The sequence below is a fragment of the Phalacrocorax aristotelis genome, chromosome Z (genome assembly GCF_949628215.1).
Source record: "Phalacrocorax aristotelis chromosome Z, bGulAri2.1, whole genome shotgun sequence".
In the NCBI taxonomy this organism is placed as follows: domain Eukaryota; kingdom Metazoa; phylum Chordata; class Aves; order Suliformes; family Phalacrocoracidae; genus Phalacrocorax; species Phalacrocorax aristotelis.
Genome location: NC_134311.1, coordinates 46,910,926 through 46,931,579, shown reverse-complemented (window position 1 = coordinate 46,931,579; position 20,654 = coordinate 46,910,926). Strand labels below are relative to the sequence as shown.

The 20,654-nt window shown below is 38.3% G+C and overlaps 1 protein-coding gene across 2 annotated transcripts in view; it reads right to left on the bottom strand.

Annotated features, from left to right (window-relative positions):
• The window catches only part of PSIP1 (PC4 and SRSF1 interacting protein 1), a 33,818-nt gene that overhangs the window by 5,456 nt on the left and 7,708 nt on the right, over positions 1–20,654 (bottom strand). For both annotated transcript variants that reach the window (XM_075079156.1, XM_075079157.1), the window contains exons 5-15: positions 16,888–17,004; positions 14,014–14,118; positions 13,431–13,493; positions 10,971–11,073; positions 9,171–9,246; positions 8,003–8,228; positions 7,243–7,361; positions 4,754–4,809; positions 3,469–3,539; positions 1,054–1,155; positions 138–357 (exon numbers count right to left, since the gene is read on the bottom strand). In XM_075079156.1, the coding sequence (XP_074935257.1) occupies positions 138–357; positions 1,054–1,155; positions 3,469–3,539; positions 4,754–4,809; positions 7,243–7,361; positions 8,003–8,228; positions 9,171–9,246; positions 10,971–11,073; positions 13,431–13,493; positions 14,014–14,118; positions 16,888–17,004 (1,258 nt within the window). The remainder of the gene's footprint in view (positions 1–137; positions 358–1,053; positions 1,156–3,468; positions 3,540–4,753; positions 4,810–7,242; positions 7,362–8,002; positions 8,229–9,170; positions 9,247–10,970; positions 11,074–13,430; positions 13,494–14,013; positions 14,119–16,887; positions 17,005–20,654) is intronic.

The following is a 20,654-nucleotide window of genomic DNA, read 5'->3' as shown; positions in this document are numbered from 1 at the left end:
TTATCCTTGACTATTTCAAATACGTCAAGGTTTTAATAGATGGACAGAACTCCTACATCAAGGATTTTTTGAACCTGGCTAACAAACTGATGGAGACTACGTCTTTCATATGACCAGAAACTAAAACAATGACTTACCTGTTTGGTCCTTTTCTTTCTCCATTTTTTTGTTTGTTCCTTTCTTCCACTGTTCTTTGGTTTTGTTGGCTTCCTCGTGCTGCTTCTGCTCAGCAAGTGATTTATTTAGTACTTGGGAAAGAACAGAATCTCCTTCCCCAACCAGAAACATGGTCTTGAACTTGTTATATAGCATTGTAGATTTCTCCATGATAACTTGGCTGACTTTGAATTTCCGTATCTGAAATCAAAGTAATAAACCAATAAGCTCCACTTAGGTATTTAAATACCTATATAATGTCATCACATACTGGATGAAATTCTTAAATTCACTTGAAATGAGAGAGACCATAGACTTTTACACTCTCTGAAGTATCACAGAACAGCTCAGATTGGAAGGGACCTAGAGAGATCATCTGGTCCAACGGTTTTTGGGAAAGGGAGCCTGGATGAGATTATTGAGCACCCAGTCCTGTCACATCTTGGAAGCCTCCAGCAATGGGGACTCCACCACATCCCCAGGGAGGCTGTTCTAGTGAACGATTGTTCTCACTGAAAAAAAATTTCATTTTTATGTTGAGCTGAAACCTCTCCCAGTACAACTTGTACCCGTTCCCCTGTCTTCTCCACGTGGCTCCCTGTAAAGGGAAAGCCTCTGTCCTCTTTGTGGCTGCCCTTTAAGTACTGGAATACTGTGATGAGGGGCCCTCCCTGAGACCTCTCCAGGAGGAAGAGACTGAACCCCTCCAGTCTTTCCTTATAGGGCAGGTTCTCCAGCCCTTTGATCATCTTCATGGCCCTCCTTTGGACCTTCTCCAGTCTGTCCACATCCTTGAATTGTGGGACCCAGAAACGGGCACAGTACTCCAGTAGCAAATAATGCTATATCAGTTTAAGAAAACACATAAATTACTTGGATTAACATTGCAGATCTCACCTTCTTTAGAGTCAGAATCATCTCTGTATGTTTCTGAGCTTGTTGCATTGTGACTTGAAGGGATGCAAGCTCATCAAGAGCCTCAATACACCTGTTCACATCCTGTATATAAACAAGAAATTAGTTTGAAGACTTCCATGTTAATAATCCCTAATTAGCCATACTAAGTTAATTTCCTTCCTGAAATGACACCTTCCTATAAATCCTTAATTTGACTATGTACTTAATTTTAGAAAAAATTTATACAGTGAAACTTGCAAACAAAGATTACTATTAGTTGCCTGTCAGCTACTTCCATAACAAAAAGCAGATGCTGTTTGAATAACTTAAAGTTTAAAAAAATAATTTTATACTTTCAAAATACAAACTTGAGCTTTATGCTGCTTTCACAGTTCTAGTACTTCTGTGCTTGAGGCTGTTCTCCATAGTCAGTCTTTCCATACAATTTTCCCCAGGTGACTTGCCATTGAGAAGGCAGCGAAATATCTTTAATGGACTGCAGCTAACACATAGAACTGCCTTTGCAGATTTTTCAGTTAAAAGTTTGATGAATGACACAGTATTCAGGACACCCAAAAGTAATGATGTGAGCTTCTAAATAATTTCTAAGAACCACTGTACTTAAGTCTTCTTCCTGTAATACTTAGTTCTCAATTTCCTTATCTTCAGCTACTCTTGTTTAATTCCCATTTGGAACTAACAAGATTCATCTCCAGCACAAGTCATACTAACATTCTGCATCTCGTATAAAGTTGGAGCTCCAGTTCTCAAGGGAAATTAGTATTAAAAAACCTAAACAAACATGTCGGGACTATGCTCAGCAGAATTCTTACTGTGTTTACTTGATAAATATAATTGTGATAATCTAAGTGTCCTTGCTGTAGCTCAACAATGGATGTTCTTCCCAGTACTGCAAGATACTTGCTCCATTACACCTCTGAATCAGAGGTTTGGCAGAGTTTTGGGGTTTTCTGGTTTTGTTTTTAATTATTGTTTTAGGGGAATTTACTATCTGGCTCAAGACAGGATGATTTGTTTAAGCCAAACCATTAAGTTGTGAAGTAAAAGCCTTCTAAATTTTAATTAAGGTGAAATATATTTTGAGACAAAGAATTGGCATAGACTTAAATAAAAATATTTAAGAATAGGCCACACTGGAAATGAATGTTTGCTATTTAACACTGTGGTGGGTGAGCCTTGGCCAGCAGCCAGACACCCAGCCAGCCACTCACCTCTCCCTCCTCAACAGTGCAGAGGAGCAAAATAGGATGAGAAAGCTCATAGGTCAAGATAAAAAACAGGGAGATTGCTTACCAGTTACTGTGTGGACAAAACAGACTCTACTTAAGGGCCTACAGTACATCCACATCTCCGCTGTACTGGGGAGCCCAAAACCAGAATCCAGTGTCTCACCAGTGCTGAGCAGAAGACAGTTACTACCTCTTTCCACATTTTGGCAACTCTCTTTCTAATGCAGCCCAGGATGCTGTCAGCCACCTTTGCCACAAAAACATATCGCTAGCTCATGGTAAACTCGGTGTCCGCCAGCACCCCCAGGGCATTTCCTGACAAGCTGCTCTCCAGCCAGTCAGTCCCCAGCCTGTGCTGGTGCATGGGGTTATTCCTCCCTGGGGGCAGAAATTGAACCCTTGCTGAATGTCATGAGGTTCCTGATGGCCCTTTTCTCCAGCCTGTCCAAGTCCTCTTAACGCTGTGCTGCCAGCACTTCCTCACTTCTGTGCATATGCTTGTGGTGATTCCACTTCAGCCCTGTCCTGCTGAGGAATTCTGTTGATTACAAGGCCAATTCTGTTTACATCACCCTACATCATTTGATTGCCATCCTGCTCCACCACTTCCTCACTTTCCCCCCAGCTACTCTTCCTAGTTTAAGCCTCTTAAACCAGGCTGGCCAGCCTCTTGGCAACAAGAGTTTGCTACTGTTGGCCCAGTTAGTTGGGAAGATCCTGCCACCTCCCTTCCAGTCCTATCCATTCCTTCGAAGTTCCTTCTCGAAAAAGGGACCAGCACCTTGCCCATGTGCCAGCAGCAATGAGTGAGGTGAGTAGATAGGGGCCTCCACCTCTGCATCAGGGACACGATGAGCGTGGTAGTGGCAGACTCCTTCTGGTGCTTCTGCATGGCTCAGGCTGAGCTGACACAGTTGCTTCATTTGACAGAATTTTGTCTGCATGTTTCTGGTAAATAATTTATTATGAAGTATTTTTGAACAAAATCAATTTTACTTGCTGACTTTGATCTTTTTATGTCCATCATAACCTCATTAAAGCAGCAGTTATCTTTCAAACTGAAAAAATTCCATTCATTCTCAGAATATTAATTACGAACAGACCTGCATACCAAGTATTTCCTACTGGAATTATACAAATAAATCAGCTTTTAAAAAATACTTACAAGATTATCGATTTTCAGGGAGTTCTTAATTTCTGCATGTATCCGTTGAAGCCTAGAATCCATTGATGTTTCTGAAGATTAAAAAAAGTATGCATGAATATTTGATAGTCACAGCAGGTTTGTTTTGGTAAAAACCTTTCTACAAATCTGAACTTCATATAGCATGTAGAAAAATCTGGGCAGGCACTCTATATCAGATAACCATGCAGGCACACACATAGATACACCACAGGGCTTACTATCAGAAACAAAGTATGCAGCTTTTAAAAACTGAACACTATTAGCAACTTACACAATTTTTTCCTATAGAGTTACAAACTGAAAGTAATTTTCTGTTTCAGTATATAGCTGTCACTCTCTACTTGCGGGCCAGGTTAAAAGGAAGTTTCAATAAATACTAAGAGTTAGAAAGCTGGAAAACCATTAGTGACAGGACACCTGGATGTTTTCAGTAAATTGGACATGATTCAAGTTACAGTCCAAATCCACCCAAATAAAATGTTCCCAGTACACATGCACCAGTGAGTCTGCAAGATGACTGAACATGTCCATCTCTAATTCACATGCTGAATGCCTGTTTGGATTTCTTCATACAGAAGTAGTACGTATTCTGAACAACACTGCAAGCAAACAGTCTCCTTCAAGTCCAATCCACCTGGGATGAGTTTGGATACTCCCCCCACCCCGCCCAGTCATGGTTGACAGGAGTCCATGCTACTGGAGCTGTGCTATACTACAAATTACAGCCAGTGGTTTGGATTGCCCTTAAAGATGGGAGTACTAAAAAAGGAATGACTTATCCCTGTGAAAGTCAGTTTGCAAGTCTGGGTTAGTAGGCAAGACCACAGTAATCTGAATCTAAGCTTCTTGCTTAGGAAGAACAAGCCTCTTGCTTAGTAACAGGTAGCATCAAAATACTTTCTAGAGGTCCCTTAGACTATTGTGTTATGAGAAAACAGAAAAGAAAAAATGCAGGGAGGAACTAAAGTAATTCGGTTCAAAGAACAAGAGCTTTTGTTTCTTGTTCACAGACAAAAGGGACCATTGATGTTTAAAAGCTTGAATGACAGTGAAATGAGAATAGCAAAGACCTGTTCTAATGAACTAAAGAAAGAGATCGTAAAAGACCAAGAATGCACTGTTTCACAGATCTGAAGAAGCAGTCATGGATCAAGCACCCTGGACTGAGAGCCCAAAGCCATCCTCAGCAGTAAATTATCCAGGAAGATAATTCTGTTCAAAATTTAAGATGACCAAAAATACTGTCTAGCTTCTTTAAACTAACCTCTCTTCTTCTCCGTCTTCTTAACTTCTGTTTTCTTGCCTTCTTCTTTACTCTGCCTGTCAAAAATGTTAAGTTTTTACAATGTTGTGAAGTGAGTTTTTCAGTCTTTTTTTCCCAATTTTTAGATGAGATGCAATATTTTGAGGTATTATGTCAGTAAAACATTACCATGCAAAACCCAAAGAGCCAGACCCTGGTTTTCAGAGACTGAAGTAAATCAACAAAATTAGTTAGCTGACATACTGCTGATAAATCCTCCATAGTGACAGACGGTTTTCCCTAGAAACAGCAAATTAAAGCATTTTAGAAACAAGTCACACTTCTAAACTGTATTTTGTTTTGGTTGCATGGACAAATTGGTAAAATGGCATTGTACAGAACTACTGTATGGAGAAATAGAATATTTTTAAGATGATGGCAAGAAGAGTAAAATTATTTTACATAACCATGGGGAACTATGGAGAGATCAATTAGTCATAATCAGTTACGTTGTGACTTATTTCTCATATAATTAATTATAACAGTATCAGAATCCTACAACTGACCATAAATGTGTCAATGACGACTTAAATATTCTTGAAGCAAACCCTCCTAAAGGAAGATTTCTTACAAGTTCATTGAAATCTCCTGGCTCTTTCTCTAATTATATCACTAAAAATAAAGGGTCTCAAGAAAAACAAAACCAAACCTGTCTCCATCTCGTTTACAGAACAAAGACAGAAGTCTTTCAAACAAAGGCTTTTGAACCCTTTATTCAGAGAAGATCATGAACCTCTGCATAGCAATTCCTCAGTCTTGTCTTACTGAGAGGTTTCAAAGCCTCATTTTAGAATCTCTGTATTTCAGCACATCACGACTAAATATTCTGTGACTCATTTTCTTCGTGTCCTAGTAATATGCATCCATCCAAAATATTCAGGCCTGTACATCTATCATCTTCCACATTCCTTTCATACTCGATCCAGTTACAGAATCAACAGTTTCCAACTACATAAGACTATTTTACTTCAACTGGCAGCATAAGTTCATGCCATTTATACAGTACATGTAAACTTTGCATATGTACAGAACAGTGTACAAAGCGCTGTTATTACACTTAAGTATAAATGAAGTAGCTACATGAAGACCAGAAAATGGAAACTATGCTGACAAGAAAAGGAACCATAAAGAGGTATCAGCCTATATTCAGGGTATTAGTAGAAGAACTTGAAGACAGACTGCACAAAAAGAAGTCTTTTTACTTTTTATCAATATTGAGTTTTGTGGTATTAGTCATGAGCTACAATTAAATTCATTATGCATTAACTACTACTCCTTTATCTTACTGGAACAAAGCTCTTTCTACACTCTAATGCATAAAATATGACAGCTATTTAAAAGTAGAGGAGATTTGGTTATTATAACCAAATCAATATATGACAGTTTGATTGCAGAAATCCATCAGCATATGTCAGATTTAAATAGTGATATATCAAGAGCTGCAAAGATGCTACGGACAATTTAGTACCTCTGGAGCTGGAAATGCTTTGGTTTGCTGAAGGCAAGTAGAGTATTATGTTAGGTTTCCAGAGAATGAGAAACGGGAAGAAGAGGAGAACAAAGGACTAGAGCATAAAAAACACCAAACAAACTAGGTTCTTGTTAAAGAACGTGAAAAAGGTAAAGTTTTGTTGTTACGGGTGAAGGGGACCATCCTCCTCCTCCGTATTCTCCAAACTTTTACCTTGTTCTCCCTTTCTTCTACCCTCCCTCCAACTTTGGGGATGGGAACATCAATCTCTCATGGCGGCAGGTTCTTCACCCATTTGCAGAGTAGCTCTTGAGAATGAGTCAGATTTCTTCCTATTGTCCACCCCACCCCACCCCCAGTTTCTGGCAGGATTTTCTCTCCCTTCTTATGCTTGATTCATTTGTGGTAATTTATCTTCCGAATGCAGACTGCTCTTGGTATCACTCAAAGCCAGGAAAAAATTCTTAATTTTTCCCTTGTTCTGTCTGATAGTACGTGCTCCAGCTGCCAGAGAAGGAATTGTTTTCTAGGCAACTCTATGAATTCCATGACCTGAACTAAAATCTGTAATGCTGGATTAATAGGTACTACCAGTTCTCATTCTAATGTATCCAAGACTTAAAGAAAAATACAGGCTGTCCTTAACAGTTTTTCATACTGATCCCTTTTCACGTGAATACTCTTAGGTTACTTCTACACAGAACACACCAGCTGTCTTCTCCTAGAAATTCTAAGTCACTGAAAGACAGACATAGCTTAATTTCTAGGTTCAATTCTTCCCATCCTCCCACAATAGAACGTACTGGTTTAGGGGAGCTTTTTATTCTCCACTTACAAACAAGTTAAAATAGACAAAAAAAGGGTGGGGGGAAAGAGCAACAGAACACAGTGCAAACCAGTTTGGAATTTTTTCCAGGTATTGACTCCTCCTTTCAGTACTCCTAAAACTTGCAGACATCATGTGCTAAAACATACTCACGATTCAGATTCTGTCTGTTCCTCTTGCTTACGCTTTCTTTCTGTTACTTCTCTCTCATGTTGGCCTCTTACAATACTCCTTCTATGAGATGCCTGAAAGCTTCTTCCCCCTTTTTTCTTCTGGTTTTATTCAGAATTTTAGGTTCAGAAAAAGAAAAGGAATCTTTAGATTACTGAAAAGCAAGATTATTAGATTATTGTTTCTGTGAACAGGTAACCCTCCCTACACCAAGTATCTTTGAAGCAATTCTGCTTCATGAAACAACCTACAAGAACTGGCTTTCCCTGCAACTAAATACAAGACTTCCACACGCTGATAAGTTCTGAACTTTAGTCCTTTCTCCCTTTTTGCTTTTCTAATAGAAAGCAAATATCCTAAGCACCAGAAAAATGAAGACATTCCAAATGACTGGCTAGGGACAGCTTTATACCTTTCAAAAACTATTTCAAGCCGAATGTTCTCTTAGACGTGCCCAAGGCAAAAAAAGTCTGTGTTCCAAGGAACATAGATGGAAGAAGCCTTCTGACAAAATAAATAACTGCTACATTTAAATCTTTTGTTGAAAAGTGTCTTAGAAAATACCAAAGAAGTTCCTGTAATAATTATCTGACAAATTAAGTTCTGCAGTTTTATTCTGTATGTCTGTATCTGCCAGACACAGGGCTCCAAACTTTACTAAGATCTGGCATTAATATCACTGACGAGAGTTCTTGAAGTTACTGTCCTCTGTAACAATTAGATCAGGAAAGCAAAATTGTACCTTGTCACCTTCTTGTTCTTCTCCATCATCTTCAGAATCAGAAGCTGATGCAGAACCCATTTTTGCAGCATTTTTCCTTTTTGGTTCAGCCTCTTTCTTTCCTTCCTTTTTGTCAAACTCCTTCTTTGATTTCTCCTCTTCCTTCTGACCTTCTTCATCTTTTTTCCCTTGCTTTTTGGGCTTTTCTTCTGGTCCTTTTTTCTTTGCCTTCTCCTCCTCATTAACACTAAAACATGAACAGTATTTAGGCATCATATCCAGTATCTACAGAAGAATGTGATGTTTTAAACTCACTAAGTCAGGATGTTGACTTTTTTTACCACAGAATATTAAAAATTATGAAGTTAGTTTACTCTCAGTTCATTTAATGACTCTTCAAAAAATACTTGGTCTTTTTCTAAAATTATAGCCCACTACCTGTGCAAAAAAAAAAAAGTATGGAGGCCCTAACAAAGCTAATGTTAATACGTCTATAGATCAAAAACAAAGTTAATGCTCAGAAGTTCTCTACACACACGTCTCCAGAACCAAGGATGCATACACTGTAAACTAGTTTTATAAAGTATATTTGTTTAAGGTGTACATATACTGAAACTGTGCATCTGCTGATCTGTAGAAGACTATGCTAATGCTCAACTTTTCCTTCAGTTACTAGAACCACTAAGGACTTGACAAAAGAACCAAAGAGGGTAAAAACAAAATTTAGGTAACAAGTAGTGTTGGAATTCCAACAGAGGAGATTTCTGAAGCAAAAATAATAATAAAAAAACAAAACAAAAAACCAAACAAAAAAACCAAAAAAAAAAAAACCAAAAAACCCCACAAACAATATTTTAGTCTTGCATGATCTTGTCTTTTCTCTCAATAGATATCTTTTCTTCTTCACCCAGCATAAAATTTTACAAGGAATTTTGCACAGATGTCACAAGTTAGGAAGGTTAACTTCTTTTGGCTATTGTTCCAGAAAGGTACTACCTTTAGTTCCTACGTATTAATTCTCTGACCTGTGAGTAAGAGCATCCAAGCAAACAGAAACTCATACTGAATGAACACTAAAGGCACAAAAACCTATCAGAAACTGTGTACTAATTATGAAGTCTTAACATAAGGAACACCATGGTTTACAATGAAGAAGCTTTTTATTAAGAAACAAAACAGATCAACTCACAAGTCACTCTCTGAAAGACAAGGTGGTTTCACCAATTTGGGTCTTCCTCTTGGTTTTGGAACCTTTATTTCAGAAGCTAGAATTTATACAGAAAAAACAGGTTAGTCCACAGCCACCACCTGCTCCTCGTCTATGAAGAAAGCTCTTACTCAATAGACAGAAGCTACACTTAAATCAAAATATACATACCCTAACTTTGCTGTTATAAAAACTTCAAGTACCAAACTTTAATCAAGATCTCTCTGAAAAATTTAAGTTTTGGTAGTTTTTTTAGCTAATTGGTATATTAAACTTTGCTGGTCTTTTAGCCACAGGCTCCAATTACCAATTCTTGTGGTTTTTTTGCACTCTCTGCAGTCAGGATGTTTCACATGTTGCGTAACTTATATGAACAAGTCTGGCATTAGAGAATAGCAAGTCATTCTGTGTCCACATTTACACAGCCTGTTTGCCAGTAGTTTTAGATTTATCATGGGGCTTCCATCACATTTCTTGATAACAAACCACTGTCAAGAAGTTCTACCACTACACCACAGCAGAGAGAAAAACTTCTCATTTCCTCAGATTCACCATATTGTTAGGAATAAGACAGTGTGTCTGATTTCCTGGCACTTATATCCTTCAAGTGCTTGTCCGATACACAGTGTACACACATGGTTAGGAAACCCCATATTGAGTGTTTGGAAGTACTGGTGGTGGTAGCATGGAGCACTGTTACGCAAGAGGTGCATGCATTGTATCACCACCAGAAAAGGCTGCATAGTACATCTTATAAAAAGGCATTTTATACAGGGGGTGACAGCATCTTTTCTAGATCCTTTCCTCCTCTCGCATACAATAGTTAAAAGACCAAAGCCAAACAAAAAAAAACTAACAAAAAATTGTAGATAAAACCACAGAAGTATTAAAAAGTACATTTAGTACATGTAATGAGAGGGAGGGGAGGGGGAAGGGAGCTGAAATACATAATTTCCTCACAGCTTCCAAGGCAAAAATAATTTAAGTCTAGTTAACTGTGGTTGCACCTTCTGAAAGTTATTTTCGTATTGTCAGCAGGTACAGGTAAGTATAAATTATTTGTTTCCCAGACTAGACACTCATACAATGTACTTAACTGCTGCAAGAACTGTTTTCTGGTCCTGATGATCAATTCAAGAATATCTGCGAGCTTACCACAAAAATTCCAATTAATTAGATCATTGCTACTTTGAAACAAACAAGCACTGCAGAATTATCACCAAATGGTTCTAATTATACATTTTTAGAAAAGCGGTTATATCTTCTTTTCATTTGTCTATCAATCTCCATAGACTGCTTTAAATATGTTTTTAAACAAGTCCCTCCAGCTCTCCATTTGTTTTTACTGTCCTCTGAGCTCCACCTACAGGCTGCATCCTCCCAGTTCTCATAATTTTGTTTTATGGATGTTCTAATACAACTGAAGTATTCTATAGACCTTTAATAAATATAAGCTTTTATGGAGCAACAATGCAAGCACAGCTCTTACTGTACATCTATACTTTCGCAGCTTTCTATGAAGAAAGCTTTTCTAAAGGTGATAACTGTACCCCAAAACGAGTCTTATTTAGAGAACGAAGCATTAATGCTTAGAATTTAAATCGACTTATGTCCTAAATTCTTTGGTCTGAGATGAGGCGTTTCCTCATTACAATCTGTTAGCAAAGATTGCCTTTGGCTTGAGAAAATACTCTATAGCACTTTAGGGGAAAGAGACAGCTCCCCGACTAATTCTTCTAAGGTATTTCTGTGGTGAAAAAATAAAAAGTCTTTTGAAGTTACCTGCTGGTCTTCCTCTTTTGGGGCTTACTTTTGGAGACACTAGCACAGGAGCTGCTGCCACCATCACTGCTGCGGCTTCCTCAGCTTCAGTTTGTTTTTCAGCCTAATTTAAAGAAAGAATTTCACAGGTGAAAAAACAGGGCACCAGTTTCTCAATTACTTTCTCACACAACGGTTTTAAGCTTCTAGAAACATATTATTACACTATTGCTTCCACACGTGAAAAAAGATTAAATGTAATGTTACAAAATCCACAAATACCACTAATTTTACCCTCTAGGTACCATTGCTACCCGATATAGTAATGTTTAATATAATTGCAACCAGCTCATTCATCTTCAAAACAATAAACTGCCTTAGTAGGATGAAGGAAAAAGATTATTTTTTAAGTATTAAGATCACTATAACAGCATGCCAAAACACAGTTTTAAGCAGGCTTTTGCACCCCATAAACAAATACTCTTTTAGATACTATCATCTCCCCTAGCTGCATCGAAGTATCAAGCCAGTAGATGGAGGTATTCAGGAAAAAAAACCACCTGCTTCTAGCTCTATAGCTGGTTATTGACAATGGAAAAGTAAAAAGTGTATGTTGACCTGCAGTAACTGGACATAATGACCTTCATCTACACAGTCATTTTAGGGGAGCTACGTTGCAAAGTCAGATTGAACTTACGACAAAAGGAGATCTTGATGAAAGGACACACACACAGACACACACACACAGACACACACACACAGACACACACACACAGACACACACACACAGACACACACACACAGACACACACACACAGACACACACACACAGACACACACACACAGACACACACACACAGACACACACACACAGACACACACACACAGACACACACACACAGACACACACACACAGACACACACACACAGACACACACACAGACGAAAAACAGTTGAGAAAAATCCCAACTGGAGAAAATATTCATGAAATTTGGTATCCTGGGTACAGGACCATTAGCTAGCAGCAACAAAAAAGTTACAGGCAAATACATATTTACCTTAATATTCTTTGTGGGCACCTATAATAAAAGACCATTTTAAATAACACAGGCAAACTTAAATCTAGAAGAGAGTAGAGGTACATCTCTCATTAATTCTGCTTTCCACCAGTCTTCAAAAAGACTGTTTAAATCAAGACAGAAAAGTACCTGTTAGAATGCTTTTTTACAATCCCAGGAAAAGAAAACACTGTGTTTCTTAAGGCAAATAAGAAATGCATTCAAAGTCGTAACTGCATAGCCAACCCTCTCTTCTGACCCACAAACACATACCACATCCCTTGAAATATTAGGTTTTTCTGTTCAGCAATGGCCTGTAGTAATGCAAATTTCTGGTTAGCCCCCTTGCCACACACAGTATGTGCCAAACACGAAGTCTATCAGCTGAAGCTAGTAAATGTGACAGCGCAAGTTGACTTAGCCTTGCAGTACCTTATAATGTCAAAAAAAACCCACCTCAAACAAAAAAAAAACCACCAAACCACAAGATTTGAGTGGCTTTTGAAAAAGTAAAGAATGAGATTCTTTTTTGTGTGTCATCCGTGAGGCTTCTCTCCTTACAAGCTGAAATCACAAGTATGCATAGTCACAGACGTGCTTTTGACTTCTTGCTGTTTCAGGCTAGCTTTCTTTGAATTTTATTTTAGGTTTACTTTTTAAAAGTTACCTTTTTTTAAAAAATAAGGTATTCTTTAAACTATATTTTAAAATATTCAAGTAATTTTTGTAAGAGCATCCGAACACATATCCTTCTTTTTTGTGAAGCAAATGATGCTCTGCATGCTACTTACCTGTGACAAACATACTAAGGTCACAGTTTCTTTGCACTCATCCCATCCCTGCTGTCAGCGCTGAAGTTACAAGTTAAATGGTTTCAAATTAAAATTAAACTTTGCCCCACTTCAATTTACATTTCAGTTGGGTCAGTACCCTGATCTGCTTTGCCATGTGACCACAGGAACACGAATGCTGCAGCATGCTGAGCAAGCAGCTGGAAGTGCCTTTTTCAAAGTAACTCAAATTATCCCCAGGTTGAAGAGACCACAAAAGTCACAGCTTCATGAAAAGGCAGAGTATTTCAGGTGTTAGTTGAGTGTGATGAATATTATAAAAATTTATTTTTCAGTGCTTCAAACCAGAATATTTTGTTAGCAAGAGTTTGTATCTTAGTTTTTCTTTTTTGCAATGGACTGTTTGGGAAGATGGGAACTCCCTACTCCACATGAAGTTCAAACAGAGTTAAGTCTTGCAAAACACCGTCTGGGAAAACTTTCATCCCCATAAATCTTTCAGCCATTTGGATGGGGGGAGGGAGGCTATCAAGCACTTCGACTTACGCATAATCTGTCATTAAAGAAAATAGTATCCAGTATCACCACATCCAAAAATTCCAGCAAGGTGAAGTAATTAAACATATTGTTACCTTTCTTTTTCTTCCTCTCCTAGCAACTTTAGGAAGAGAAGTGTCACTTGTTTTCACCACATCCTGTGAAGTTAGAAAATAGTGCTGAGAGTCTTAACAAAACAAAGATGTATTTTTAATTATTTCAAGATTTTCCCACAACTGAAGCCTCTAGCACATAATTTAGACAGAAATCCTATAATATATATGAAGACAACTCCTGATTATTAAAATCCTGACAAGCTGGTAATGAGGATTTTTTCTGAAAGAAGAAATAAGTACTAAATAATATTCTCTTTTAAATAAAGGTATGTAGTCATCTTTTAGTCTGTCTGAACTTTTTATCTAGTCATCTAAATTTGCAATACAGAGTATGTGATAAAAACCACACTGTTCCAACTGGACTTACAGACAAGCCAGACTAGAAGTTTCCTCTCCGATGAAAGCTTCAATATAAACACATACAAATATTTATATAATTAAACAGCTCCTGAGACTGTCACATTAGTAATAACTGTAGCTTCTTGGTACTCAGTAACATATTCACACCAATCAACATTACTATTAAAGCTTTCTCTGGTACATAGAAAAAAGTTTTACATACTACTTTACTGTTTTTTTCAGAAGGTAGATCATCTTCTTTTGAAGTATCCATCTCCTTTTCCTCTGTTTCAGCTTCTGTAGGTAAGTCGTCCCCTTTAGGTAGTAACTGCAAAGGGAAGTCAACATAGTAAAAAAAAAAGTATTATTTCATAGTTAAAAGAACATGCTAACAACCATCAGGCTGCTTTTCACTTTAAATAGTTTAGATCTGTAGATACACTCCTTTCTTAAGTACACATTAAAAGCCTAAGGCAGGACCACTTTCTCTAGCACACAGTTGCAGGTGGTTGTCAGAACAGGTCAGAATACAGCAATATACTATCATGGAACTTCAATTCTACTTTGTCTTCACGGTAACTAATTTTTTACCATATCGCTATTACATGAGCACTTAGAAGTGCTCATGTTAACATTCAAGATTCATTTGGATTGTGTGTATCTATACATACAAATGGATATCCAAGTCACAGGCCACATTTAGCAAAGAATATCACTCTACTAAACAAAGACTTAACGTATTGAACAGACGACAAACAAGTTGTTTTATCCCATCTGAAGACAGTAATTAGTGATAATTGGTGTAATCAATTCCATGCCTTTTTCCTGTTTGGTTGGGGATTTTTTAAACCTTAAATTACTAGCTTTTGGTTTAGGTGAGCAGTTAAGCCTTGAAAAATCAAGGGTTTGTAATAATTTACTTGAAAATAACCAACACTTCCTTGCAGCCTATGTATGTGTATGTTTTTTCTTCAGTTCATTCTCCCAGCTTTAATACTATTGCCTTGTCCCACTTGCAAGCACCTTTTATGAAATTCCCCTTTAAAGTAGCTACAGTTGTTAAAATTTCAACATTGAATAAAACAACTCAGGTACAAGGCTACCATGCAATATTTCTTATTACTTGAAGACATGTATTACCACTGAGTCTTTCTACAGATTACAATTTTAAGACAGAAGAAACACTGGTACACTAAAACCACAGGAAGAGTACAATGACTGCTTAAAAGAATGTTATAGCTACACTAATGTCAAAAGGAGTGAGGGTAAGTTTACTCTGTATTTTGCCTTGTACTCTGAGTAATATGTAAAAGGACCTGTTCAGGATCTTTCATTCCATTTTTGTGTTTAACTGGCTCTTATGTCTCCTGTTTCTCTTTCACGGTGCCAGCTCAGCATACCCTGAAAGCAAACTTCATGTTTCTCCTGAAAGGTAAGTCATCGCCATCCCCACTAGCACATGCTGCTTGCTGCATAAATTCACAGTGAAGCACACTGATGAACCAGTCTGGTTTAAAAGAAGTTTTCCCCTTACAGCAGCAAATGCTGGGGAACAAATGCTTTTATCAGCAGTGTGCATGGGCAAGAAGGAAGAACAGTGCTAGTTTACTAATGCTACCAGGAAATTACATATTGAAGAGTGCTCCTGAAGTATAGTTGTTACAACCCAAATGACACTGACTTTCCACATGTGGAAGCACTAAATTAAGGAACACTCTTAACCAGTAAGAAGTAGGGAGAAATAACCCATCAATAACTCTGCAGTCTCCAACTCATCAAAACAACTCTTGACATCATCTATGAGTGTACTACCAGTACAATAATTTTTCTCCCCCCACAGGTCTTTTTTCCTCTTGAAAAAACAAGCTATTACAGCTACTAGACACTAATCCTACATGAGAAACATACACTACTATGTGACACATTGCAACTTCTTCAGCTGCAACTGTGAATCAATACTAAAGGAAAGTCTACAGAGAACTACACAGAACTACATTAAATCTTTGAAAATAATCAAAATGGAAAATGGTCAGAATTAAGGCAAGTCTATTCAACATAGTTTGACACTTAATTTAAGGGCACTGCTCATCCTGTAGAGTAGTAATTTCTGGAAATGAGTTAAAAATAAATGAGATACCATAAATGTATCAATCCCACCTGCACCACAATTTTTGTCATTTTAGGATTCTGTTCTCCTTAAAAAAAACTGAGAAGAGATGAAACATAACATCTCCTCCATGCCATATTAAAAATAACCCCATATGAACAAACAAAAACATGCAAGTTCAAATCAGTGTGCTACACTAATATCATTCAGTGTATAGTAAGCTGGGAAGGTTCACTTCTTAAAGTACAAGCTATGTACAGCACCAGTAAGCTGAAACAAAGCTGTTTCATACAGAAACGCACCTTCTTATTATGAATACAACATCTTTAAAGAAAACACAACCTTGTTTCAGAAGGTTTCTATGGGAGTTACACACCTACAAAAGAAGCTAAACTCTGTGTAAACTACTCTATACCAAGTACTCACAGATACTTTCCTGACTCGGAGTTCACTTGATACAGCTATGAAATCCTTTATATCTGTTTATAACCTGATGAGTCCATTAGGAGTATGGCCTAATTCAAACTGATTCTTATAATCTGTTCTGGCAAATACACTGAGAAACCCTTTCAGCCCAGACAGAACCTAGTGCTCTGTGAAGCTTTGCAACAGAAACTGTCATAATTGAAAACGACAGTCATACCTGCCCTATGACATTAAAAAGTCTTCAAAAACAGAAAGGGAAGCTTAAAGCTAAATCTTCATGATCATTTCCACCTTTTCCTGCCTAGGTAGTACTGTACAAATTTAGTTTAAGTGTGTTATGGTTTAGAAAGATAGACCGGTAAAGAAATTAGTTTTCAAAAATATGGGCAGGACCTTGAAAGGAATACAGGAGGACAAAAATATTCCTGTATGTATGCCTGAAAAGAAGCAAAAGCAAAGCAGTTACAACAGTAAAACACTTAAAGTACTGAAGTAAAAACCTTGCAATACAGTTTTGACTTACACATGTTTCTGGTAGAACAAAACACAAATCCAGTCACTTACTTTTGGGACAGAAGATTTTCTTCTTTTGGCTCCTGCTTTTTCTTCACTCCCTTCAGCAGGCTCCTGACTGCTTTCTTGAACAGTTTCTTTGACAGGGGTGTTAACGGCTGAATGGGACTTTAATTCAAAAATATAAAAAATGAGAGCTAAATCCCTTCCTGAATTACAAAATAATGATACTGAGAGGTGTTTTGCCACCTGTACATCACTGAAGAAAGCATCATCCTAAGGAACCTCTATTCAAAGCTACAAGAATATTAAAATATATCTTATTTCATTAATTTCCACACTTTTCAGTTTAAATTGTATTTTCATTATCAAACTTTCAAGCTCCAATGCTATAACGACTTATTTTCACACTAAAAATATTGCAATGTAAGGTTTTTATTATGTAACATTTAAAAAAAAAAAAGGTTGTTTTTGGTTAAATACAACTTGTGATGCTACTGCCAAGAAAAGCATTTTTAAATAAGCTATCAATGCCACGTAAGCCAACTACCTGCTCCAGAAGACACAAGCAGACAAAAAAAGGCTAAAGAATTAAAAGTTAAAAACGTGAAAATAGAGGAGGTAAAGCCAAAATTACACTCTTTTATTCCATTACATTGTGGATGGCATTCCCACTCTCAGATATTAGCTCCTTCAAACAAGGCTGGCAGAACTCCCCTGACTCATTTAATTTTTCCCCCACTGAGGAAGTGGTTTTGGATCTAAGCCTAAGCCACAAGGCTCCCTTCTGCCCTCTACCTCCCTTACTAGCAGTTACAAGCAACATCTGTGAAGTATAAATACTGCTTTCAGAACATTCCAGCCAGTTTTGGCAGTTAAACAGAAAACGTGGCTCTCAGAAGGACTTATCAAGACAAAATATGCCCAGTGAAAGGACAGAAAGAAAAAAAAATTGCACGTGAATCCATCTATATGAATAGCTGACAAGCCTGTCGCTTTAATATTATCTTGTATCTAGAATAAAAGCTTGATTTTGCCAACATCTCCGCGTGATCACTCACCCACCTCTGACCTTATCTGCTGGGTGGCCAAACCCAGAATTATCTTCTCAGCCTGAATTTTTAAGCTCTGACAACTAAACTGTCTTCCCTGCTACTGTCCAGTAACTGTGCTTAACTCCAAGAACCTTTTTTTAAAATCAACAAGTTTTATGGAGATCAAATACCAGGATCAAGGAATACCTTAAGATACATTCATTCGTCTCCAACACCTCAGCTAAAATAAAATCTGTCCATTCACCAACACATAGTGAATATTGCAACATATTAGTAGGTCATAATACACTACTCCACTTTAAAATAGTGTTTGAAAAATAGCATCTTCACTTATCAGTGACTTATCACTTATCAGCACGTCACCTTTCCTCTCAGTCTTCATAACCAACTACTTGTCTTCACTTTCACGGTCACTCGCTGCCTACACTGGTCTTCTCTCACACACTGTGCTGGGGAGGGAACGCACCTGGCAGGCAGGTGTCTCCCTGTGAGGAGCCCGGCCGGCGACTGCCCCGAGCCCCTGACAGCTGGCCCCAGCTGGCTCCGCAACAGGCAAACTGACCCACAACCTCCGCCAAGACAACTATTGGAAAGCGTCACTGAAGAGAAGAGCAGCTGCCTGAGAAGGGCAGGAGAGATGCTGTGGAAGGAGGATGCTGATGCACAGACAAGACACCTGTGCAGGGCATGAGGGACACTGAGGCAAAAGAAAAGCCAGGGCAGGAGGGACGTGGGAAGGATGAGGCACACAAGGAGCTGCCCAAGCCAAGTGTTTGTTTGCCTTTGTTTCTCGTTACCAAAATTGCTGACAAAAAGCTTATCTGAATTGGCTAAATTGTGCCAAATTCCCCAACATTAATGTTTTGTTGCCCGTGCCATACCTCTCTCTGGCAAAGTTGGGAAGGTGGGGCCTCAAAAGCTCATTTATACCACTTTGCTACCCTTAAAACAGGTGCAAACTTCCCCATAAACTCCCAGTAAAACTATCTAAATACCTACATCAAGTGCTCAAACTTCCTTTCCCTCCCTGACTAAAACATCCAGACGCCCTACCCTTCAAAAACCCCTTAGCTCTAGATTAAAACAGCCACAAAGGCTGTTACCAAGCAGATAAGCATCCCTCCCGTATTACTACGAGGGAGAAACTGCACACACTTGTTTCTCCGGCTTTGAGAACTGGATGCTAAGGCAACATCCTCATGAAGCTGCAATGTAGTCAAATGCCAAGGGAACTAACAAGGACACGAAATATGGTACCTCTGAAGTCTCACCACTGTAAGCTGTATGTTATCCTGCAAAGTACTGAAGAAACAAAGCTTATTTCAGCACGTAAGCTGAAACAGGTGAAACCAAAACAAAAAACAAATATGATATGATAATTTTCTTATTCTTGGAAAAGTGGAACGTTCCTCCATCTTATCTATAATCCTTGGCAGAACAGTGACATAATAATTCAATTCTAAGAATTAAACCAAAAAAGGTAGTGCTTTGTGAAAAAATATGGAAGATCCACAACTGATTTACATGACATCAAAGACGCTCAAAGAAACTATCTCTGAAGTAAACCCTTACTGGTGGTTTTATTTCAGATTGAGAAACCTTACTCTGCCTGCTTTACATCCTGATTTATTTTACAGAATGTCAAATCTAGTAAGCCATTTGCAGACATACTACTTAGCACCAACAGGAACTGCCCATAAGTAAAAACAAGAGCTGGCTAAATCCTAATGGCCTGATTTGCTCCGAATAAAGCCTGCTTTTAACAACGCATAGCACGGGACAGAAAGAGAGGCTATCAAAACAGGATTTCTAAAGTGCAGGTGAGAATTCAGAAGAAGATTTGTGCAAGCCTACTGCATTACTTCATTCATTCTGTAATTCAATCTGGTCCAACCCTACTGCTCAAGCAGGGCCACCCAGAGCCAGTTGCCCCGGACCATGTCTGGACAGCTTCTAAATATCTCCAAGGACAGAGACTCCACAACCTCCCTGGATAACCTGTGCCAGCACTCGGTCACACTCACAGTGAATAAGTGCATCCTGACATTCAGAGGGAACCTCCTACATTTCATCTCCTGTGCTGATGCCCACTGCCTCTGGTCCTGTCACTCAATGAAAAGAGCCTGACTCTGTCTCTCTGCTTCAGGTTATTTGTGTACACTGATGAGAACACTCCTGAGCCCCCTGAGGCTGAAAAGTCCCAGCTCTCAGTCTTTTCTCATAGCAGAGATGCTCCAGTCCCTTCATCTTCATGGCCCTTCATGAGACTCCCCACTATGTCCATGTCTGTCTTGTACTGAGTAGCCAGAACTGGACACAGTACTCCAATTAAAACAATCCTACTAAGAGAAGTTTCTTCTTCCGGTAATTTTAACATTCACTTATAGGAGCAGATTTTAAATACGACTTGTTGAAAGAAAAAGTTTTCCTTTAAATAAAAAAAACTAATGGGGAAAAATGGCAAATAACAACTCAATGGCTCCAGACCAAACCTGAGGTGTGCCCAGAAAGAGCCTGTGAACGAGCTGTCACTGAAGCTGAAGTGAAGTATCTGAATGGAACTCAAAAGGTGGAAAGGACTTCCCCGCAGAAAAACTGCTAGACTAAGAAAACAGTCCGTATGCATCTCTTGGCAGCATGTTTTGTGTACTTCCAATTGGAAATGTCTTTAGGAATGTCTGAGATGCTATGAAAGCAACCCAGACCACTGCTTACTTGAAGTTACTGATTCCTGCTGTGAAACAAAATGTTAGACAAGCTTGT